We start from the raw sequence: 25,121 nt of genomic DNA, 5'->3' as shown, positions 1-25,121 counted from the left end.
ACTTCAGAATTGGGAATTATCAAATTTCTGATAGCACGTGAAGGCAGCATTAACGTGCTGAGTAGGCTTAAGCTAATTTTCCCACAGTGTCCGAAATTAAAATCAGTGCGACACACTTTGCAAAAGGTGTGGGCAATATCACTTCGAGATATAAATTCACTTTGAGATATAAAATTAAAATCTTGATTCAAATTTGTGCGTCGATTGCGCAGATATCAAAAGCGCAACGGGGTTGTAAGTTGCCAGACTGATGTCACAATGGCTTGGAATTTGTATGATGTGTCGATTGCACGTGTAGAATGCGTTTCATACAAAATCTAGCAACTGGAAAACCTTGGAATAATATATTTATGTGATTATTCATCATATAACAAGGTTTGGGCCATACAAATTACGGGAGTTTCCCAGAGGAAATAGGAAAAGGAGAGGGGGTGGGAGATGGGTGTGAAATACGGGAGACTCCCGGCAAAAACGGGAGTGTTGACAGGTATGATTGGTGAGCATAGGACGCTTCTTTTCAAAAACAACATAAAAAGATCTTACTGACACCAAACATATTAAAGATTAATTTGAAACTTTAACTTCACTACAGTTAACTTCACTACAAGCTACTAACAAATAACTAATTGTATTGAGCTATTTATGGAAGCAAAATGTTTAATTTACCCAGAATTCACAGTTTGAATCAGGAACACTGGAAAAAGATTCTTTTTGACAAGATAATGTGCTGACATTTAGCAGTAAAGCTTAACAGGGACATGCTAACCAGGAAAAGATTGTCCATTTCATGTATAGCATTTTGTCACACTACACAGCTATTCATTAAAAAAAGTAGCTTGTTTTTACAGAATCTACTCTGTTTTGAATTTGAATGCTTGAATCTGTCTAGCTTATGTTGATAACCCTATTAGTTTGAACAAAGAGACTAAAAGAAGTAGAGGTCTCCAAATCAAGGAAAATTCATGTATTTAGTGTCATGCAAGCTGGTTTTGAGCTTTTCCTAAAGGCACATACATAAGCTCGGCTTTTCATTCTGAGCTCCAGAGGACCCAATAAAGCTCCTATCACAGAGAGGATATGGGGCATGTTTATCTTTTCTGACACAAACCTCAGCATCTCACAAATTAAACCACCCTCGCACAAACAATGCAGCCCTATGCTTTGATGCCTTCATCAGCTTTCTGTTGTGATGAGGCCTCTCACCTTTGGATTTATGTTGACTAGTGTTTCATCAGACTAGGTAAGCAAGCAAGAACAATAGCGGAAAATGGCAGATGGAGCAATAATAACTGACATGATCCATGATTACATGATATTTTTAGTGATATTTGTAAATTGTCTTTCTAAATGTTTCGTTAGCATGTTGCTAATGTACTGTTAAATGTGGTTAAAGTTACCATCGTTTCTTACTGTATTCACGGAGACAAGAACCGTTGCTATTTTCATTTTTAAACACTTGCAGTCTGTATAATTCATAAACACAACTTAATTATTTATAAATCTCTCCAACAGTGTAGCATTAGCCGTTAGCTACAGAGCATAAAGCCTCAAACTCATTCAGAATCAAATGTAAACATCCAAATAAATACAATACTCTCATGATCCGACGCATGCATACAGCATGCATGACGAACATCTTGTAAAGATCCATTTGAGGGTTATATTAGCTGTGTGAACTTTGTAAATGCACTGTATTATAGTCGAGAGCTCGGGGGGCAGGGAGTGAGCGATTTAAAGGGGCCGCAGCCTGAATCGGTTAATGATGCCCCAATATAGGCAGTTAAAAAAATTAATTTAAAAAAATCTATGGAATATTTTTAGCTGAAACTTCACAGACACATTCAGGGGACACCTTAGAGCAGGGGTCGGAAACGCAAAATGTTCAAAGAGCCATATTGGACCAAAAAAAAACAAAAAAAAACAAATCTGTCTCGAGCCGCAAAAAAAAAATAAATAAATAAATAAAAGCCTTATATGAAGGCAACACAGGCTCTAAGTGTATATAGCGTTATTAGCCTACTATCAAAATGACTAAGTAGGCTACAAATACATAATGAGGTATTCCAGAGGTATATATTTAAAAACTGCTGAAAGCTACAGAAAAAAGAAGCAAATGGATCGGTGCAATTCACAGAAACAGCTGCTCCAGGCAGAGAAACATGGATTTGCAGTTATCATTTTGTGTCAAATTGTTGGATCTTGAGGTAAAATCATTCCATATTGTATGGTTATATATTATGTTGACAAATCATCAATTAAATATTTTTCATCTTATATTCTGCATAATTGTGTTTTAAAATACACACTGACAAAAACTATACTATAAAACGATATGTTTTAGGGCTGGACAATATGACGATGTATATAACATTGATATAACTGATTACGCGGATTTAAACCTACATATATTGTAGTTATATAAAATATTCACAGGCAGATTTGCTTTATGTATTTCCCCGGCGTCGAAATCAGGCACATATAAATGTCAGGAAACACGATTCCTGGCTGCATGTCAATATCCATGGATTAGGTTTATTTGACATGTTGTAAGAAACACTTTCGAGTCCAACCTTCAGTGTAATTCGTTTGTTTTACTCACGTTTTCGCAGTTTCCCCTATTAAATCTAGTCACGCATCAGGTTCTTTTGCCACTCAGTCCAGCTGAGGGAGCGCGCTTTCGACGGGAAAGTGACGTCGATGCATACGCTCACGCCGCGCTGAAACGTGTGTCGCAGCCTATGACGCAAATCTTCGATGACAGAAATGTTGAAATTTAATATTTATTACACACATTTTTACAGCATTGGGAAACGTTAAAGGGATAGTTCACCCAAAAATGAAAATGTTATGTTTATCTGCTTACCCCCAGTGCATCCAAGATGTAGGTGACTTTTTTTCTGTTAGTGAGGTCAAAAAACGCGTTCTGTTGACGGAAGTGATGTCTCGCCCATATACTTCAATGAGCGCGAGACATCCCCTGCGTTCCAATGTCCATACTATCCATCCTAAATAGTATGTGAGATTAAAATAAGTGTGTCCCAAAGCATATAGTATGTTGAAAAGAGTATGCCAAAAGTCCCCGGATGGTCTACTATTTCCGGTAGATTTTCGAAGTGTGGATCCGTGCACACTATAAAGGCTAATATTGCCCACAACCCATTGCGCATTGGACGAGGATTCAGTTCAGAACTACAAACACGAGTAAAAAGTGCTAAAAAACTACAAAACATGGCGGATACGCGCGATCGACGCTGAGAGATTTGAGTGACTAATAATCAGTTTAACCTGATAGAAAATATATATTTAATGTTACCCGTGTTATTTTTCGTCTGCAAATACCAATGTGGACTTTTATAAAGATCCGAATGGCCATTAACTTTTAAATGCATCATTATGCATTAATATGAGGACAGTTCTCCACATGAAAGACTCGCGACTGCAAATCAACGTGCTGTTTCTCTCCGATACGGTAGGATATTAACTAAATGAAATGTGGAGGATGTAAGATCATGACAGGCCAGTTTACGGTGACAGGACGCGATTGTATGACGTGTTAGTATGTCCCAAAGCTTGTTTACTCTTTTGCTACACACTCAAAAGTAAGTACTTTTTGTTCACAGAAAGAGTACATAGGCTACTTTAAGGGCGTAGTATAAGTAGGCGAATTGGAACGCAGCAATTACTTCCGTTGTCAGAGCGCGATCAGACCTCACTAGCCGGAAGTTGAACGAAGTTGGACATAGTGGTGTATTAGAGGTAAAAAAATTATATAAATACTGTTCGGTTTCTCGCACAAACCGATCGTTTCGTGTCTTAGGACATCAATGTGTCGTCACGAGCTGCAGGTTTTAATTTTTATTTGTCTATGGAAGTTTTTTCGACTCTTATTGTTCAAGTTCCCAATCACTGCTATTATTTGACTGACAGACGGCAGCGGTTGCAGTTAAAAATCATAATTTGTGTTCGACTGAAGAAAAAAAGTCATCTGATATCTTGGATGCCCTGGGGGTAAGCAGATAAACATCAAATTTTCATTTTTGGGTGAACTATCCCTTTAAGAATGTTTGTGTCATGTTTGTCCTCCTACAGAAACCATATATTTTTGAAAAAGCTCCAGGGAGCCACTAGGGGAGCCCTAAAGAGCCGCACGCAGCTTTAGAGCCGCGGGTTGCCGACCTCCGCCTTAGACTTATATTACATCTTGTAAAAACTGGTTCTAGAGCACCTTTAAAAATGTTTATTCATAAAGGGATCCTGACAAAAGTGTGGCCTTAAAGGGATAGTTTACCCCAAAATGAAAATTCTGTCAAATTCTGTACTACTGTCATTCCACATCTAACTAAATCTTATATTTTGACAGTTCATAGGTTCCAAACATCATTGGACCACACTGACTTTGATTTTATGGACTATATATTTTGTTTTTTGTGAAGGTTAAACAGGTTTGAAACAAAGATGACAGAAATTGTCATTTTTTAGGTGAACTATCCCTTTAAGCACCCCTTTAAAATGCTATAATAATTCGCACCCCATCTGAATTGACCATTTAAATCTCTGATTTTCTTTGCAAATTTGCGTGGCAAAGTTCTCATGTGAGAAGAAGGTCTTTGTACTAGGAAAAAAAGTGAAGGATCTGTCCCCTAGCACTCTGGTATTGAGGAGGCATTACATATTCACAGGGGGGGGATCTAATGCAATTATGAGTGTTTACTTACACCATGTGTGGCCCCCTTCTGCTGCTCTGTGCCACTGGCTGCCCAGGCCAACCAGGAGGAGATGAAAAGACACCGAACGGGAAGCCAGTGTGGCTCTGTTTGTTTTCAGAATTTAGCCCATCTCCCCTCATGAGAGACGCTATCTGAGACCCCTGCTAATTAAAGTTACCCAAGAAGAGAAGGAGCGCGCAGAGAAAGAGATGTGTTTGGATTTGAACCCAACTCAAGAGCGCACCGAAAGTCAAAAGTGGGGTTCGGCACGGTGGAAAAATATACATAATGTATGATGTGACAGCAAGTAGCCTTGTTAGTTGAGTATGAATGTTTGTGTAAAAGATTAGCTAGGCTTCTTTATTAGCAGTCATCTGAGGAGGTCTCCCTTTAGTGTCTTATTACTGATGCTGTGCACACTCAATTACCTTAACCTCAAATATTGTCAATTAAGCAGGAGGCTTGTTTGTTTCTTCTTTTATGTCGTTCTTCCGTAGTTATTAGTCCCCTCGTGAGATAAGCTCAGCGTGCGCTGATAATCAGCCGAGAGGAGGAGTATAGGCCCTCTTTCTGAACTTAAACATGCCTCACACCCTGCTTGTTTGACTTTTTTATATTTTGACTTTGTACCTGGGGACCATGGTGACATTTCACGGGTGTGTGTTTTGTGGCAGAGTTGATATTAAGCAAATCTGCTGCTGCTTATATTTGCACTTAGGGATTTTAAAGTGTAAGCAAGCACAAGCGGGAAAGGTTTCCGACCACCTGAGGGGAAAGCGTTCGATATTTGCTAAATAGATAGAGCCTCTGAAGGCACTCCCAGTATGAGGTTTAAACACACACATTCCTCCCCCATAAGTAAATGTTCATATTCAATAAATGCTTTTAGCCAAAGTAACACTATACGACTCCATTCAAACATGAGTTGACCTTCCATTAAAAAACATTGTCACTTCTCTTTCTTTTTTAGTACAGTAAAATAGAAATTATGGTAGACCTTGATGCCTTGGATCTGTAGATCAACAGATAAAATGACAAATCCATTGGATATCTCCAGGCAGCATATGGTATAAGATTTAAGCCAGAGAGCTACTGAACCTAAGGCCAGGCTTAGCTGAAGGTAACAGACAGCATATATTCTAAATGTCTCTTGTGCAGTTTGTATCTGTTGTGTGGGAGGCAGACAGAGAGTGGTGTTGCAATTCTGTTTTATTTATCCCTACACACCCATGTCCTTTTGTGCAACACGTCTGGGTACACTGCAACAAACATATTTATCTGTGTATGAAAATTTAGTTTGGCAAGACTTTGTTTCATTGCAGTCAAAACATGTAGAGAATCATGGCAGCTGAGGCCCATCCTCCAATTTATAAACCTGACAGTGTTTCTTAACACTGCAATTACGTAATTGCTCCTCAGACAAAGATGCTAACCATCCATTTTGGTGGTGTGCATGTTTTTTTTCTTTTTTTGTGTGCGTGTCGCTTCATAGCTATTACACATCATAACCTCAAATCCTCTACATGAGCATTAGCAAACCATCATAACAAACAAACCTTAGCATTGTCTCAAATCTTTTTGTCTAGTGTTTAAGGGTTAGTTCACCCAAAAATGAAAATTCTGTCATTAATTACTCACCTTTATGTCGTTCCACACCTGTAAGACCTTCGTTAATCTTCGGAACACAGATTGAGATATTTTTTAATCAAATCCGATGGCTCAGTGAGGCCTCCATTGACAGCAAGATAATTAACACTTTCAGATGCCCAGAAAGCTACTAAAGACATACTTAAAACAGTTCATGTGACTACAGTGGTTCAACCTTAATGTTATGAAGTGACAAGAATGCTTTTTGTGTGCCAAAAAAAATAAATGTATTCAAAACACTGCTTCATGAAGCTTTGAAACATCACGTGATTTCAGTAAACGAGGCTTCGTTACCTCATAAGTATTTCGAAATTTCAATGGTTCACCACTGGGGGTGACTTTGGCAATTTGAAACACCACTGGTTCAAAACAAAAAAAATGTAAAGCTTTGACGCTTCATGAAGCAGTGTTTTGAAATCATAAATAAAGTCATTATTTTGTTGTTGTTGTTTTTTTTTTTTGGTGCACAAAATGTATTCTCGTCGCTTCATAACATTAAGGTATAACCACTGTAGTCACATGAACTGTTTTAAATGTCTTTAGCTTTCTGGACATCTGGAAGTGTTAATTATCTTGCTGGCAAAGCAGGCCTCATTGAGTCATCAGATTTTATCAAAAATATCTTAAAGGTTTTTCGAGTGTGGAACGACATGAGGGTAGAATTTACATTTTTGGGTGAACTAACCCTTTATCTTACTAAAACTAGTTTCTAACTTCATTACAATTTTCATACAAGTTTTCAAAAATGCGTTGTTTTTGAATGGTGAAACTGTTCATAATACATGTCAATTTATAAAACCTGAAATGTTAAAAATGTATTTGTTTATACTACGTTTGGGGTCAAAGGTATTGTTTTTTGAAAGAAGTCCTTTTATTCTCTGCATCATTTATTTGGAAAAAGCTAAAGTGTTCATTGTTTGTTCATGATGCCTAATGCATCAAAGTTTAAATGAAGCTTACCATTATAGTTTCTAAGTAGCTTGCTTCCCCAATGCTGCTTTTGTCATAATAATACAAATCTATTGGAATGTGAGGATCATTTTATTTAATGAAGTAGATATGTAGTCATAATAATATAATTAGTATTTACTCCCTTCAAAATCCCCAACAGGCTATGCTAATCCAGTGTCAACCAACTTCAGACAAGGAGATCCGCTGCAGTGCAGGTGTGCAACTTCAGTATTGCTGACCTCTCCTAACCCTTCCAGCCACGTTTGATAAGAGCTTTCCCTTGCTAGAGCAGGACTACCAGGACTGTGTCACTGGATCCGGGTTTGCTGTGTTGAGCTTTAGGCTGGGGATGTCTGAGGCATTGGCTGGCATTAACACTAATGGCCCGGATTTACTGCTAAAACAGGGCTTCTACCAGGGTGGTCTTTCCCTGACTTAGAGACGCATTCTTCCATGGCAGTTTGGGCTTTGTGTTCATCTGAACTAGGCCACTGTCTTTTTCTCTTTCTCTCTCTTTCTCTGTGTGTGCTGTCTGTCTCTCTGTCTCAGGTACTTGTTTTAACATTATCATTGCCACTGAAGCTTGAGTGTACCATCATTTAAGACAATCCAGAGGCTGTGTTTGTTCATGTTCTCTGCCAACCCCTTTGAGCTGAGTTGCACACCAAAGGAAACCTAAAAGAAGCACACCTCTCAAAGAAATGCCAAAAGAATACAAACAACCAAAACTGAATTTTATGTCTCACCACCACAGAAACAACTTCAAACAAACATTAAAGAAGACATTCATTTATAATGAATCTTGACACAGTTGTTCATACTTGCACATTACACAATGACGTTTTATTTGTTCAATTGTATTTCCACATGAGAGGAATGCCAACTGACAAAGTCTTCATCTTGACAAATCTTGATTTACCTGTGAACATAAATCACTCCAATTACAAAGTAAACTGACATAAATACATTTACATTTCAAAGGCGTTACAAATGTGTTTTTCTGCATTCAGATCAAATGAATCATTTGCCTCTCAGTTGTTCACAGTCACACTCGGTAGATCCTAACCCAGATCCTACATAGTCCGACCAGTTTGTCATCTCTTCTACAGCACCTGGGCCACCTGGATAGAAATTTATCTAACTACAGTTTCTAACTGTAATTACTAACTGTAATTTTAGGAAACATTTATGTTTCAGATGCATGGTATGCAGAATCTCATTTCTTGTACAGGAAGGTTTTTTTATCCTTAAGGCTATCAGAAGAAATTATAGAGGTATTATATTGTCAAAGACATGAACAAAATATGATCTTATCACTGGAAGATCCGCTCACAACATTGCATGGTGACAAAGGCCGTTTTGCACTGATCAACCTAGCATTGTCATACATTCAAACACACAGGTGCACCCCCACACACATTTGAACACCCTCACACACATTAAATATAATAATTAAGGTAGAAATCTTTTGATCCACATCTAAATATTGAGGAAGGCAATTCAGCCCCTTTGACATTTTTTCTCTTCCAGGCTATATTTGCTCAGCAATATTTACTTATGCTGGCATTTCCGTTGTTTGTCAATTTTCCTTATGAGGCTGTCGTGTCTGTCGGAATGATGCACGGTGCCGACTACACATTTGGCAGGGTAAATGCCTGATATTTGCCTGGACCAAGCTCATGTGAGAGGAATATGTCTCATATCTGTCATGGTAAGCACACAGGACAAATCGTTATTCTTCATTAGAATCTGATACTCCATTGCTTTATTTGACTTTACCTTCTATTTATATGTCAATCACGTTGATGAAAAACACACAGGGTAGCTCGATCAAAGGTCACCACATTTACAATAGACTTATTTAAATTGGCATGGAATCATATTTGAAATAAAATATAAACATTTGTTCATTTAGCAGACATGTTCAAAAGTTTGGGGTCAGTAAGATTTTTTAATGGTTTAAAAGAAGTATCTTCTGCTCACCAAGCCTGCATTTATTTGATTAAAAATACAAACAAAAACAGTAATATTGTGAAATATTATTCCAATTTAAAACAGCTGTTTTCTATGTCAGTATACAGTAAAGTGTAATTTATTCCTGTGATCAAAGCTGAATTTTCAGCATCATTACTCCAGTCTTCAGTGTCACATGATCCTTCAGAAATCAATCTAATATTATGATTTGATGCTCAAGAAACATTTATGATTATTATCAATGTTGAAAACAGTTATTTACATTTTTATTTCATGATGCTATGATGAATAGAAAGTTCAAGAGAACAGCATTTATCTGAAATCTAAATCTTTTGTAACATTAAACACTAATGTTCAAAAGTTTGGGGTCAGTAAGAATTTTAATTTTATTTTTGGGGGATAAAAATAAAATTAATCAATACTTTTATTCATCAAGGATGAGTTAAACTGATCAAAAGTTACAGTAAAGACAATTATAATGTTAGAAAATATTCTATTTTAAATAAATCTTGTTATTTTGAACTTTCTATTCATCAAAGAATTTTGAAAAAAAAAATTGTTTTCAACATTGATAATAATCATAAATGTTTCTTGAGCATCAAATCATCATATTAGATTTCTGAAGGATCATGTGACACTGAAGACTGAAGTAATGATGCTGAAAATTCAGCTTTGATTACATTTTACTGTATACTGACATAGAAAACAGCTGTTTTAAATTGGAATAATATTTCACAATATTACTGTTTTTGTTTGTATTTTTAATCAAATAAATGCAGGCTTGGTGAGCAGAAGATACTTCTTTTAAAACATTAAAAAATCTTACTTACCAAACTTTTGAACGGTAGTGTATAAACTCTAAAAAAATGCTTGGTTAAAAACAACCCAAGATGGCTTGAAAATGGACAAACCCAGCGGTTGCGTTAACTGCTTGCCCAATGTGCTGGGCAGTTTTTATTTAATTCAGTTATTTTTAAAAAATTCCCAAATGTCTGGTTTAAAATGAACCCAAAATAGGTTGGAAATTAAAAATCAGACACATAATTACTAGAGGCAACAATAATAATCAAAAGGTGAACATTTATTAATAAGTAATTAAATAAATGTTTTTTGTTTACTTATTATTCATTAAACTTATTAATAAATGTTCCTTTATTAAACATTGATAAATGTTAATTTCGAAACCTATTTTGGGTTCATTTTAAGCAAGCAATACAGTCATTTTTAAACAATAATTGAGTTAAATAAAACTAGCAGGTTGGGCAAACTTAACCCAACTTCTGGGTTTGTCCATTTTCAACCTACACTCTAAAAAATGCTGGGTTAAAACCAACCCAAGTTGGGTTGAAAATGGACAAACCCAGCAATTGGGTCAAATGTTTGCCCAACGTGCTGGGTAGTTTTATTTAACTCACCTGTTGTATAAATATTACTGTATTGCTTGCTTAAAACGAACCTAAAATATGCTGGAAATTAACATTTATTAATATGTTTAATAAATGAGCATTTATTAATAAGATAATGAATAATAAACAATAAACATTTATTAAATTGCTTATTAATAAATGTACACCTTTTGATTATTATTGTTGCCTCTAGTAATTATGTGTCTGATTTTTAATTTCTCACCTATTTTGGATTCATTTTAAGCCAGCCATATAGTCATTTTTAATCAGTAGTTGGGTTAAATAAAACTACCCAGCAGGTTGGGCAAACATTTAACCCAACCACTGGGTTAAAACAACCCAATTGCTGGGTTTGTCCATTTTCAACCCAACTTGGGTTGTTTTTAACCAAACATTTTTTAGAGTGTAACTTGGGTTGTTTTTAACCCAGCATTTTTTAGAGTGTATCACCAATTTGTTTAGACAAACTGATTCAAAAGAGTCATTAATGTACTAAACCAGACATAACTTATGTTTCTAAACAATCAACAGACTGTACACACGTTTTTTTCTGTTAACACATTGTCACGATAAATAACAGTGTAGAATTTCACAACACTACCCTCTACTTCTAAAATAAAACAGAAAAAAAAAAACTACATGATTTAAAAATACTAATGCTACTAACTCAAAACTAAGAAATGTATATTTGGTAGGCCTACTTTTAACGGCACTACTGATTCTGCCCACTAACTGAAGAGAAGCAGTCTGAATGGTCCACTTGATTAAATGACATTTTGTGTTAATTAATTGAATCAAGTTAGACTTTCATTTGAGAAAAGCTTCAAAAAGTGAGATATCTCCCTGTACAATAGGCTATAACTTAGTAGGCCTTTGTCCTCTACAAAATTCCCTGCATCTACAAATGAGCGCAGTGAACAAACACCTGTCGCTACTTGTCTTCTATCTTTTGATGTCTCAATTTTTCAGTGATCTCAATAGAAAGAGAAACAAAAAAAAAATCACAGCTTTGAATCTCTGATTGATTGCACAATATAGCAGGGGGTGGGGTAAACGTGAGGGAGACTTTGCTTCATTTTTCCATTTTACGTAAAGATGGAAAAGGGGGAGGGGGATCTGCCAAGAGTATTCATTTGATCTGAATGGAACTACAATTTATTCCTGGACAGCCATCCCAGTTCATCATGGAGAGGCATTCCCAAGCCAGCCTTTTGTCTCTGGTTCTGACAGGCCACAACTGCTATTCTAACCCTCAAGAGCATGCTATATTAAATCAATATATAATATTACCAAGGTCAAAATGCAACCCGTGATCAGCTGCATGTTTCCCCAAGCCCTAGTGACACGCACCCATCCATCTCCCTAAGACAAAATTCTTTCTATTTTACTAGAGGCTTCTCACACAGCATGTCCTACTAGAAGACAATGAAGGCTCAGATGATAATATTATTGTTGAGAACTGGTGGATAGTGGTTTCAAAGGGAAATGGTACATGTTTAAGAGAATGGAGTCCTGGTGGTTTGCTCTGTAATGATGTGGAACATAAACACAAGAACACAGATATTTAGCCAAGCCTCAGTGAAATTAAATACAGGTTAGAGTCAAACTTTGTCTTCATTCAGACAGTACACAGAAGAAAGACAAAAGAGTGGGAAAAGGATGTTTTGTAGTACAAGATTGCCATCTACTGGTAAAAGTAATATACAAGCAAATCAAATGCATCAGTTTAAGCTTTATTGTGTGAAACATTTAACAAGTGACAATGTATATTCCTTGAGGATATTAGCATTAAAAAAACATTTTAGCTCTGCAGTACATACTGTATGAAATCATACTGTACATTGCATTATGACAACATTGATTCTTCTCCCCTGGATATAATGTAAGAAATGAACATAAACATTGTTCTGTTGGAGGAAGACAGGACGCTACCTTCATTTCACATATTGATCACAGTACGAATACTGAAAAAGAGAAAGTGTACATTAGCATATATTATATAATTATCAGTTAATGTAAAGACTTCTGTGTGTTGTATATGAAAAATGTTATCAGCACAACACAAGATCTTTAGTGGATTCACAGAACTAACCTTTTTCCGGTGATCATGAGATCGAAGGCCTGGTTAACCTGATCTAAAGTCAGTTTGTGTGTCACAAACTCATCCAGCAGAAGCTTGCCACTCATATAATCCTGCACCAACTTGGGCACCGCCTCAACACTCTTCCAACCTGTCAATCAGATAGGAAGAACAGAGAAGTTACTTAATTTTTTTGCAGGTGTCTTCCGCCCAAACAAATCACATTACACTAATAAACAGTAAAATTAGAGAGGACTGTAAAATGATCACATTAAACTGGTACTGCACCTGCAACATACACATCAAAACATGACCATGAGTGATATTTTAATTGACCAGGCATGCTTTTACCGCCAAAATAGGAGCCTTTGAGAGTTTTTCCAAGTAGAATATCCTCAGAGACCAGAGTTAGTTCCCCTGTCCGGGTCCAGCCCACCATCACACAGACTCCCCCTGCAGGACTGCACGCTTCCACAGCAGCCCTCTGATTGTACGACAAGATTCATTTATTTACATATGAATCTAGATCAGTAATGTTTTTCTATGACTATGTGGTTTGCCATCTTTGACTCTTTGACAATTAAAGTGTTCCTACTTCCTAGAAATAAAAAAAACTATATAATAATGATAATGATAAAGATATAGTTTTAAACAGTGTTGGGGGTAACACAAGTAACTTGAGTTACGTAATCAGATTACTTTTTCAAGTAACCAGTAAAGTAACACATTACTTTTTCAATTTACAACAAAATATAAGTTACTTTTTTACAGAAGAGGATCAGGGCCAAGCAATAATAAAAAAAATAAAACCATCTCGAGATTAAAGTTGTTAAATTTCAAGAAAAAAGTTGAGATAAAATGTTGAGAATAAACTTGTTAAATTTCGAGAAAAAAGTCATTAAATTACGAGAACAAATTCGTTAAAATATGAGAAAAATGTCGTTAAATTTCGAGAAAAAAGTCGATAAAATGTAGAGAATAAAGTCATTCAATTATGAGAATAAAGTCATTAAATTACGAGAAAAAAGTTGTTAAATTATGAGAACAAATTCGTTATTTAACGAATTTGTTCTCGTAATTTAACGACTTTTCTCGTAATTTAATGACTTTATTCTCAACATTTTATCTCGGTTTCTTTCTAAAAATTTAACAAGTTTTTCTCGTAATTTAACGAGTTTATTCTCAACATTTTATCACAAGTTTTTTCTCAAAATTTAACAACTTTAATCTCGAGATGGTTTTATTTTTTAATTATTGCTTGGCCCTAATCCTCTTTTTCAAATAAGTAACTCGGTTATTTTTTAACATTTCGCATGTTGAGAGAAATAAAGTGCAAAAGTGTTGTGTGCACTGTCTAAACATGGTTATTTTAATTCTAGACTAAATGTGAACATGCATTTATTCATCTCACTTGCACGAAAACATTCAGTATTCCTCAAAATGCATAAAACAGTGAAATGCAATCTCAGAATTTTACGCAAACCTGTAATAATTAACTATATTAAATTACACAAATATACTTTATGTATTTAATCTCACTTTATAAACCAATGTCTTTTCTGCTGACCTTTAATGATCTAATTCAACCATTATAATAAGAAAAAATTACTTTAGATTAGATTTAGAAATAAGAGTGTTGAACTTCCTTCTCCTGTATCCTTATGCATTTCCTACAGCCTATTCATTTTACTTTTGGTGTGAAAGGGCCTTAACATTTGCCAAAAATATAACTTTTTTTGTTATCAAAAAACAAACAAGCAAACCCATCCCAGGTGAGAAAAGTAACACAAAAGTAATGTAACGGATTACTTTTCATAAAAAGTAATTAAGTAATGCAATTAGTAACATTTTAGAGTGTAACACAATATTGTAATGCATTACTTTTAAACGTAACTTTCCCCAACACTGGTTTTAAAAATCGTTCTAAATCCACACCACACAGCTATAACAAAAACAGCACAGAGGAACAATATCATTGGAATCACTTTCAGAGCAATTTTTGAGACAGGGATATCTGTATGTCAGAGTTATGGGAGTGCCAAAAGGTTCCAAAATGTACAGAATGCTACAACAGAAACTAACCTCTAACCCTACCCCACACCATTCGTGACCAATTGTAAAGACCTTTCGACATGCCCACTACTCCGACCTGTAGATACCCACACTAGGGATTTTTTCAGCCACTGAGCTAATGTGTGATGAAAACATTGATAACCAATCAGAATCCATCCTGCTTTAAAGAGTTTGAGCATTTAAAGCAGCAGACAACATAACTGCTGCACGGTTATCATAAACAACATTATCGTGCATTGGTGTGGATGTTAATATAGTTATCGCTCTAGTTATCTTTACACTTATCATTGGTGTGAACGGGCCTTAACTTACCATGACACCCACGTTCCCCACACACTCAAGAGCGAAGTCAACACCACCATTAGTCAGCTCCCTCAGCACCTCCTGAATTGCTTTATTGTGGTCTTTCGGGTTCACAAACTCAGTGGCTCCAAATGTCTTGGCGATCTCAAACTTGTCTGGGTTGATGTCAACGGCGATGATCCTGGTGGCACCGGCAGCCTTGCATCCCATGACAGCTGCCAGTCCGACAGCTCCCAAACCAAACACCGCACATGTAGAGCCAGAGTCTACCTGGGAAAGACAATGCCAAACTATGACACGCTACAAGCTGGTGGGATGTTACTTTTTGCCGTTATGCCAGTAGAAATCACACACACATTGCCTGTGTTCACTGCTGCCCCATATCCTGTAGATACTCCACAGCCCAGCAGACAGACTCTGTCCAGAGGAGCGTCTGGGTGAATCTTGGTGACGTTGTCCTCTGGCACAACAGTATATTCAGAGAAGGTGCTGATACCAATAAACTGATGAATCTGCTGATTCTTACAGGTGATCCTGCTAGTGCCATCTGCAAGAACACACTGCTGAGTTTTCTCCCTAGGAAATAAAGAGGTTTTAAATAGAACTGATTTATTTTATCACCCACCTCATTAATCTAGTCTATGAGTTTAGGAGAACTTAAAAAAAATCACAATAACGCACCAGTTTTTGGTGCAGAGGTTTGTCTTTGGACTCAGGCAGCGTTCACATTGTCCACACTGTGGCACGACTAGAGGAATAACTTTATCACCTGTAGATAAATGGTAGAATGCAGTGTTTTAAATTAAAGCACAATTGTAAGAACTATAAAGCAGATGTATTTACATGCCATTTTTATTTTTTTAATCATTTACTTATTTATTAATTATTGTATCTTTTATCACTATTAATCTATTTATTTGCTCTTTATACATGTTTTTGTTACATTTTTGTACATAGGCTAATAAAGACAAAAAGACCAAGAAAAAGACCAATTACAATTCAGTATTCAAATATTACAGAAGTCATCACTGTCAGTTACATTTTAAATAAAGAAAATATCAATGAGGAATTTTTTAATTATATTTTAACATATTTATATGTCTACACTTTTTGTTTACCTTTAGACATCTTTGTGACACCTGGACCAACACTCTCCACCACACCTGCCCCCTCATGCCCCAAGACCAAAGGAAAGGGTTGGGGATTCATAGTTTTACCAACCTCATGCAGGAAAGTCCAGTCTGTGTGACATACTCCAGATGCTACAATCTGACAAGGGTCAATTAAAAGTCATTGTTCTGATACATAAATAGCGCTTGGCCATTGATACCACATCACAATAACATATGCAAGTGTACATATATGCATTGTATGTAAACAAACATGGCCATGGGCAAAGGAGTGTAACGGACCTACCTTAATTCGTACTTCATGTGCTTTAGGAGGGGCAACCTCCACTTCCTCAATGGAGAGTGCTTTTCCGGGTTCCCAGGCCACTGCTGCCTTGCACTTGATCACCTTATAAAAATAAATAAATATTTAATTTCATAGTCCTACAAACAGCATTCTTTTATGAGAACTATCTAATGATTCTCTTTCCCTTATGTCCTTACCTTGCCCTCAGTTTCCATGATAACTACACACTTTTAATACAATGAATCGTTTTCAAAGTTGCCAATAAACAGCCTCCTAAAAGAACATGAATGACAATTAAAAAGCTTGAAATTGAGTTAAAGTTTGTTTTTTTCTTTTCTGTACAAGCTGACCAAGAAGGGGCAATATAGAAATGATTTTACAGAGAAGGAAGCTATTATGATTTGTTACCCTTCAGACTTTATCACCAATGGGTTTAAATGACGAAGCGTCATTTAATGTGATGTATTTTACAAAATAATGGTATTTGTATTTTATATGTATGCATTTATGTATTTTTTATTGATATAATGATAATGTCATTAATTGTTATTGGTGGTGATTTTGTATGATGTGCTCAATAAACGCAGTGATTGGTCATGTTAAATTGGATCATCTTGTAATCGTCTATTTGTGTATGCCCTCATGAAGGTCATGGGACCGAAACAATGGGCTTACTGAAGTATTTTTGATATTTTTTGATAAGTACAGATAGTGTGCAACATTTTCTTGTTTTTTGAAATATTTTTGGGTTATTTATTACACTCAGGTGTTCAAAATTAATTGTTCATTGATGTAAAAGCCGACAAGCAACAAAAAGTTTGCCAAAAAAAAAAAAAAGTATATAGGCAGCATAGGCTGGAAAATGGCTTGTTTCAGAATGTTTCCAAAATATTTACTGGTTCTGACATTATAGCTATAAATTCATTAACACACAATGTGATGGATGCAACACTGTTTTTAAAGTAAAAAATTAAAAATCACTTAAAATAACATACTGTCATACAGACATAGAAAAACAAATAAATATGGTAATTTCAATACTAATTATGAAAATTAATGTATTGTTGCACAAATGTAAATATTTGTGTTGGCATATTTTAAGTACAGTACTATCCCACTTTAGCTTAACATATTTGAAGAAAGGGGACAGTAGCTTTCATATAAAGTGTCAATTTTAAAGATATTCTGATGGATTATCATCATTAAACATGCTGTCATGATCTACCTTACATGAACCATATCATACATTAGTTAAAGCCTGGTTAGTTATCTGTGCACACAAGCATGAGGTTGCATTTATGGCAGCATATGTTTTTCTCACCCTTGTGTGGTGTCGCAATAAGGAAGTATGTAAGTGCTTCATATGCATTCAGGTTTTACATTACAAACTATGGAGCACTTTTCATAGCAGAATGATGTTTTGAATATGATTTTAGAAAACAGTACACACTTCTTTTCATTTAAAAACACTTCACTTTATTTTAAAACCAGTTCAAGTACAAATCATTGCCTAACATTATCGTACTGACACTATACTAAATACTTTTCAAATTAAATCACAGTGAGGATTGTGACATCCCTCAAGGCTGTAAAGTATTTTTGAGTAGTTTACCATATTTAAAACACATTCAATAAATCAGATGACTGCATGCACAGATTTACAGTTTGCATATGTTTGTATTCTATTAATAACTTACATTCAGAGCTGTTTTTGTCAGGGCTCGGGAGAGGACCTGCTGGTACTAGTGTACTTCGTATAGCAGCTGTTCACTAGTACAGTTATTCAAAACATGTGTTACTGAATGATTGACCAATCCAGCAGCTGAAGAAACTGCTGCCTGCATGTGATTGGATAACCCACAGATAACTATGGGTCAACGTTCCTCTTCCCAACAGCAGAAAAAGCAAGCCCCATGGAAATTGCAAGCATGCCATCTACTGCTAATAGAGAGAACATACAACCAAATCAAATTCAACAGACTTGGCTTTATTGTGTGGAAAAGTTTCTGATCAAAACAGACACATTCCTTGTAATCTCCTTGAGAATATAAACAAAGAACAATCAATGCTTTACTCAGTGAATATGACTTTTCCTTTCCCATACCTATACATTTATATCATTGTGCCTGCGCTATAGCTACTGCATGAGTGAAAAGTGACCTTTGGGTTAGCAGATACAGGAGATAATCACTGTCTAAACATAGCCCTATCTCTCTTTTCCTTTGTGCATATTGCAGAACAGTCTTTTATACTAGTTTGCCAAGTTTATGATGGCAGTTGTTAACTGTCAAGATAACAGCAAAACTAATTTCTTAAACTTGTCACTTACACTTGTGACATTGATTCAGCCTTGAAATTGTGTGTTCCGTTTGAAGGATATTGGGAATCACCTGCATTTCACATCTCAATCACTGTCCGAATACTGAGAAGAGAAAATATCAAATTACATTTAGGTTTTTAAAAACTATATTTTGCATATGCATGCATAGATTTGTGGAACTTGAAACTGTACTGTAGATTAGATTTATCGCTTCAAGAGTCAGCATGAAATGCATGAAATGAAAATTCACGCTATTGTATATACTTAGATCTTATTGTGAATGATTCATCCATGTCTTTTTTTATCTCATCATTTATAATCAAAATGTAATTCAATCTTCCTTTTATAAAATATTTGGGCTTTCCCTGACTAAAGATTTTTCTAGTCGACTATTAGTTGTTCATTTAAGCCATTAGTCAACTAATCACACGTTTATATTAATTTAATTACTTAAATATACACCAAGGAGAATACTAAACCATAATGCGCATTCAATATATATTGAATGCGCTGAGGCGGTTTTCTTTATTTTACAAAGGCACATCATTTTCTTGTTATTGTAAATGTAAACAAATAAAAGTAGTTTCGAATGATAAATTACTTTTATCTGTATGACGAAAAACGTTTGGATTTCCCCCTGCCCGACATACTGTAATTACCACAAGGACTCGCCGTTAATGATCTGTCCCTCACAGACTGCCTGACTTTACCACAAGGTTTTTCTTTTTTCTTTTCTGCGACTAACCCACTAATACAATTTTGGTCGACTAAGCCTCTTCTAGTCAACTAACAATTAGTCGACTACTATGAACATTCTGATTATGCTAAACATATACAGTATATTGTATATGTACATTGCAAAATAATTAAGCATATAAGATAAGCAACGTTTTCTAGTGTTTTTTTTTTTTTCATCACAAAACAAACCCATGATTGTGTTCATTAGTAGATGCAAACACAACTGACCTTTTTCCAGTGATCATGAGATCGAAGGCCTGGTTAACCTGATCTAGAGTTAGTCTGTGTGTCACAAACTCATCCAGCAGAAGCTTGCCACTCATATAATCTTGAACCAGTCTGGGCACCGCCTCAACACTCTTCCAACCTGTCAATCAGAAGGGTAATTTCTGTAAAATTATTCATTTTTCACGTTTACTATCTAAATAGTTCATATTACACTAAATACAGGGAAAGTTGCCTTGGAGCATTTACCTCCAAAATAAGTGCCTTTCAGAGTTCTTCCTAGCAGGATATCCAGGGGGGCCAGAGAAAGTTCTTCCACCTCAACCCATCCCACAATCACACAGACTCCCCCTGCAGGACTGCACGCTTCCACAGCAGCCCTCTGGTTAGAGGAAACTGCATTAGTTCCATTAACCACAGGGCACATACAGTAAATGATTTTCTTCTACATGGCATCTTGACTTGCTTATAAAAACAACACTGAATTCAGAACATCTTTGAAAAATAAACAGCTTTACTAATAAACCAGTTATTGGAATAATAATACACACTGATTATTGGTACATACCATGACACCCACGTTCCCCACACACTCAAGAGCGAAGTCAACGCCACCATTAGTCAGCTCCCTCAGCACCTCTTGAACTGCTTTATTGTGGTCTTTCGGGTTCACAAACTCAGTGGCTCCAAATGTCTTGGCGATCTCAAACTTGTCTGGGTTGATGTCAACGGCGATGATCCTGGTGGCACCGGCAGCCTTGCAGCCCATGACTGCTGCCAGTCCGACAGCTCCCAAACCAAACACCGCACATGTAGAGCCAGAGTCTACCTGGGAAAGACAATGCCAAACTATGACACGGTACAAGTTGGTGGGATGTTACTTTTTGCCGTTATGCCAGTAGAAATCACACACACATTGCCTGTGTTCACTGCTGCCCCATATCCTGTAGATACTCCACAGCCCAGCAGACAGACTCTGTCCAGAGGAGCGTCTGGGTGAATCTTGGTGACGTTGTCCTCTGGCACAACAGTATATTCAGAGAAGGTGCTGATACCAATAAACTGATGAACCTGCTGATTCTTACAGGTGATCCTGCTAGTGCCGTCTGCAAGAACACACTGCTGAGTTTTCTCCCTACAAGGCAGAGAAAAATGTCCGTGAATGTCAAACATATTTTTGCAAAAATGGAAATTTTGCATTACAATGTTAAAAAAAAAGTTTTCATGACTTCTTGAATAACCTTTTTTTTAATGAACAACACTCTGTTGTGAAAAATAAATAAAATTAAAAACAAATTTAATAATAATGAATTATCATTCCAAATAAAACAGAAATGCTAACTGCAGTCAATCTCTATTCAAAAGCTAATGTTTAAAAATATAACAATCTTAGACAACAGTGTTTTTCATTTATTCTAACCAGTTTTTGGTGCAGAGGTTTGTCTTTGGACTCAGGCAGCGTTCACACTGTCCACACTGTGGCAGGAACAGAGGAATGACTTTATCTCCTGCAGATATATGATAATGTTATAATGTTTACACTGTTATCTAAAATGAAGTGATTAAGATCATGTAGTTGAGAAATCAGAAATCCATTTTCATTTTGTAAGCATTTCATATCTTGTTAGAAGTGAGAATATGACGATCATGTGTTTGGTTTACCTTTAGACACCTTTGTAACTCCTGGACCAACACTCTCCACTGTTCCAGCTCCTTCATGTCCCAGGATTAAAGGAAAAGGCCGTGGCTTCATTTTAGCAACATCATACAGATAAGCCCAATCAGAGTGGCACACCCCAGATGCTGCTATCTGACAAGGATTGATAAATAGTCATTGCTCAGTGAAATAAAATAATGTTTGGGTCTTTAAAAGCACAATAATAACATTTTAAAATCCCTTATTCTCTGGTGGGTTTTTTTAAGTTGTCTTTTAAGTTTGTGTAAGTCTACATTTATACTACAACTAGCCAAACATGAAGAATATAACGGTCCTACCTTAATTCGTACTTCATGTGCTTTGGGAGGAGCAACCTCCACTTCTTCAATGGAGAGTGCTTTTCCAAGTTCCCAGGCCACTGCTGCCTTGCACTTGATCACCTTAGAGTATAAAAGTAATACTACTTTTAAGTAGTCATATGTAATAATACTTTTAATTAAGTATAAAATTGCAATGTATTGAGCAAAAAGGACAGATAAGACATTTATAATGTTATAAAAGATTTAGAGGCACAATATGTAATTTTTTTGCCACTAGAGGATACCTATTCAAAACAAAGGCATAGCTTGATGACGCAGAGATTGAGCACGGAATCATGGAAGTCGCCTTCACCTCATGTCCAGGGGAAAAGAATCCGACAGGACTCGGGCAGAAATCATGGTCATGGATTATTAACGGTACTGTAGTATGAAGCAGAGCAGGGCCCAGTGTTAGAAGTGAATGAGGCCGCTGGAGCGATTACTAACGAGAGACGAGCGTGACACAAGGCTCGAGTTTTATCAACTTTTATTATGCCACAGACGCCGCTTCCGCTTCTTCCGGTCAAGCGAATGTGCTAGTTATCAAATTAGATACATTTGAGTGTGTTGAAAGTGAAGTTATAACATTACTCTGTGCGTTCACTCTGTGTCTGCTGAGACACTTGTTGCATACTGCAGTAAGCTAGATTGATATTAGAATATCATATTAATGCTGGATGGCTTGTGTTGCTAAAAGGCATGCAATTACTTTTAAAAACATATTGTATGATGAAATGATGTTACTAAAAAGCTACGTTAGCCACTTGACAAAATAGTGTTTTTCTCTGAGGCATAATAAAAACATGGTACTCGCGGAAAATCAAGAAAACGAGATTCAATAAGACTAATCATATTGAGATATTTAACAATAATTAGTATTTGGTCTATAAATGTATCCAAACAATTGTTCCCTTGTCCAATAAACATATAATATATTAAAGCATCTTTGGTGTTCCTAGGGTTTCTAAAAAAAAAAAAAAAATCGGGAAATTGAGGGTAACACAGGCATCACGTCACTGATAGGTGACGCAATGACAAAGGTCGTTACACTAGTTAAAATAGAGTGGTGCATGTATGACATCACTTTGTAGGCCAAAATGCAGAAGCGAGTTAGCATTTTAGCACTTGCGGTTCCATCGCCCCGAAGTCAATGCGTTTTTTGAATGGGATTTTGGTTAAATGGCTGAAAAAAGGTCTGTGGTGAACACAAGCTCAAGACAGTTTCACATTTTATTCTATGACATAAAATGCATCACCCCACTTGTGATTTTTTTAAGCTGTTATGCGTCTTGAAAAAAGCGGTTGCTAACAAGTGGCTAACTGGGACTACACAGGCAGTCGGGGACATTAACTCACTCTGAGAGGGTAAGCTCAGTCTGCTTTTACAGCCTCATTATGCTCATAATTGTACTCTTATAAACTATTCTAACTCAAACGTGCTGGGAAAATGCTTTTAGATAAAAACTGAAAGAGTTGTCGGAAGCTTAGTGATGGTGACGGTGAAGTCGAGCGACCGTGGTGTAGTTAGTTTAGAGCCTAACTTTAGCTTTTTACTTCTGGCGAATGTATTTAGGCTTCAAACTTCATAAAAGTAAAAAATCTGTGAAAATGATCTTGATGGACAAAACGTGAAAGTATCGTAACCCTCTGTTAAACACAGCTTATTTCTGGCGATTTTCCAAAAGTCTATGGGAAAAATGCATAGATTTTCGATCAAGGGAACCTGTGCGCCGTTAACTTCCGGGTTGGCCTACAAAGTGAAGAAAGTTAATGGGGAATTCTGAAGAGACAAGTTGAGCATCACTCTCCATCCACCATCCAGTGTCTAAAAGAGGTCATTCTTGAAGAAAGTGCAAAAACATCTATCTTTTTCCAATGTCGCCAACTTGTTCATTCCATGCCTGGAAGACTTGGTGCTGTCATTAAAAATCATGGAGGCCATACAAAGTACTAGATGTAGTAGTTTTTGTTGTGGGGTGTACTTATTTTTGCATCACCCTAATTTGAGTAAAACTGAAAAATGTGTAATCTAAGTTATATTATTAATCTTACTTTCATGTTATAAGTTAAACAGATGTTATATTAAACTTAGTCTCATCAACATTTTGGAAATTGTTTTTGTGTTCATTGAGATATTGTTTAAAATGTTACTTTTCAAAGGGGGTGTACTCATTTACGCTGAACACTATATCATATATAATATTAAAATTTTTCTATATATTTTCTTTAAATTTCAAATAAATGCTGTTTTTTTTTTCATAAAAAAAATGTATCATGGTTTCCACAAAATTTCAGCACTGTTTCTTGAGCACTTTCTTTATCAATTATTTCTGAAGCATAATGCTGTTGTTTAAAATTGCAATAATATTTCACACTACTGTTTTTATTGTGTTTCTGTATGGCTGAATAAATGCATCCTTGGTTGAGCATTACAGACTGTTTTCAAAAACATTAAAACATCTTTCTGACCCCAAACTTTTGAAAGCTAGTGTGTATGATATATATGAGGATTGAAAAGTTGCTACAATATTACATTTTCATTTCCTCTTATGTCCTTACCTTACCCTCAGTTTCCATGGCAACCACACACTTTCGATACAGTGAATCTTCCCACTGTGATCTTCTGTGTGCTATTGACAACGTTGCAGAAACAGAACATTAATGGCAATTAAAATGCTGAAACAAAAGCAGAAATATTCTGCTGATGATTATAAAGAAGTACGCTAGTATGCTTATTTCTAGCAAGCTCATTTATAAAAACATAACATTTTAACATTCAATGTAATTAATACTCTAAACTCACTCAATGATTAGCGCTTTTATCGGGGTTCAAGAGAGCGGTGTTTTTGGTACTTCTTTTGTGCTTTGCATATTCAGAATTTGGGATGTTGGCCAAACTTCACATGATTGGCTCCGTCATTCTTCTTCGCAACGGTGGCGGAATCAAAACAAGTTGGAACGTGTTCTCCATCTAGTGGACTGTTTGGATACTACGTTCAATTAAAACAAAATTAAATCACCGCAAAATGTCGTTTTTATTCACCCTCAGTTGAATTTCTTTCTTTCTTTTCTGGAACACAAAAGGAGATGTTAGGCAGAATGAGCCTTAGTCGCCATTCACTTCCCATATATGATAAAATGACAGTGACAGTAAATGGTGACTGAGGCTAATCCCTTTAAGAAGTATAAGCACCTCCCCTCCCCATAATACGTTAGTAGGGCCAATTAATGACACCTGGATTACAACAAACCTCCACAACAACAAA

The 25,121-nt window shown here is 36.1% G+C and overlaps 2 protein-coding genes across 3 annotated transcripts; both read right to left on the bottom strand.

Moving 5' to 3' along the window:
• Positions 1-12,393: 12,393 nt before the first annotated feature.
• Positions 12,394-18,333, bottom strand: zgc:77938 (Alcohol dehydrogenase class-3-like). Of its 2 annotated transcripts, XM_067379721.1 has the most exons (10): positions 18,254-18,333; positions 16,754-16,829; positions 16,557-16,658; positions 16,259-16,409; positions 15,822-15,909; positions 15,497-15,716; positions 15,150-15,410; positions 13,116-13,248; positions 12,777-12,915; positions 12,394-12,648 (listed from the first exon to the last, which is right to left on the bottom strand). In XM_067379721.1, the coding sequence occupies exons 2-10, from the start codon at positions 16,769-16,771 to the stop codon at positions 12,624-12,626; spliced, it is 1,137 nt and encodes a 378-aa protein (XP_067235822.1). In that variant the 5' UTR covers positions 16,772-16,829; positions 18,254-18,333; the 3' UTR covers positions 12,394-12,623. The 2 variants fall into 2 exon arrangements, with proteins under 2 accessions (XP_067235822.1, XP_067235910.1); XM_067379809.1 differs by lacking the exon at positions 16,754-16,829 and having other exon boundaries at positions 18,254-18,326.
• A 620-nt stretch (positions 18,334-18,953) lies between these two features.
• Positions 18,954-24,712, bottom strand: adh5l (alcohol dehydrogenase 5-like). The gene is made up of 10 exons (XM_067379593.1): positions 24,659-24,712; positions 24,415-24,485; positions 21,835-21,936; positions 21,502-21,649; positions 21,260-21,347; positions 20,755-20,974; positions 20,408-20,668; positions 20,089-20,221; positions 19,843-19,981; positions 18,954-18,978 (listed from the first exon to the last, which is right to left on the bottom strand). The coding sequence occupies exons 2-10, from the start codon at positions 24,430-24,432 to the stop codon at positions 18,954-18,956; spliced, it is 1,134 nt and encodes a 377-aa protein (XP_067235694.1). The 5' UTR covers positions 24,433-24,485; positions 24,659-24,712.
• Between the last annotated feature and the right edge of the window lie 409 nt (positions 24,713-25,121).

This window comes from Chanodichthys erythropterus, chromosome 1 (genome assembly GCF_024489055.1).
Source record: "Chanodichthys erythropterus isolate Z2021 chromosome 1, ASM2448905v1, whole genome shotgun sequence".
NCBI classification, from domain to species: domain Eukaryota; kingdom Metazoa; phylum Chordata; class Actinopteri; order Cypriniformes; family Xenocyprididae; genus Chanodichthys; species Chanodichthys erythropterus.
This window is presented reverse-complemented; position numbering and strand designations above follow the sequence as displayed.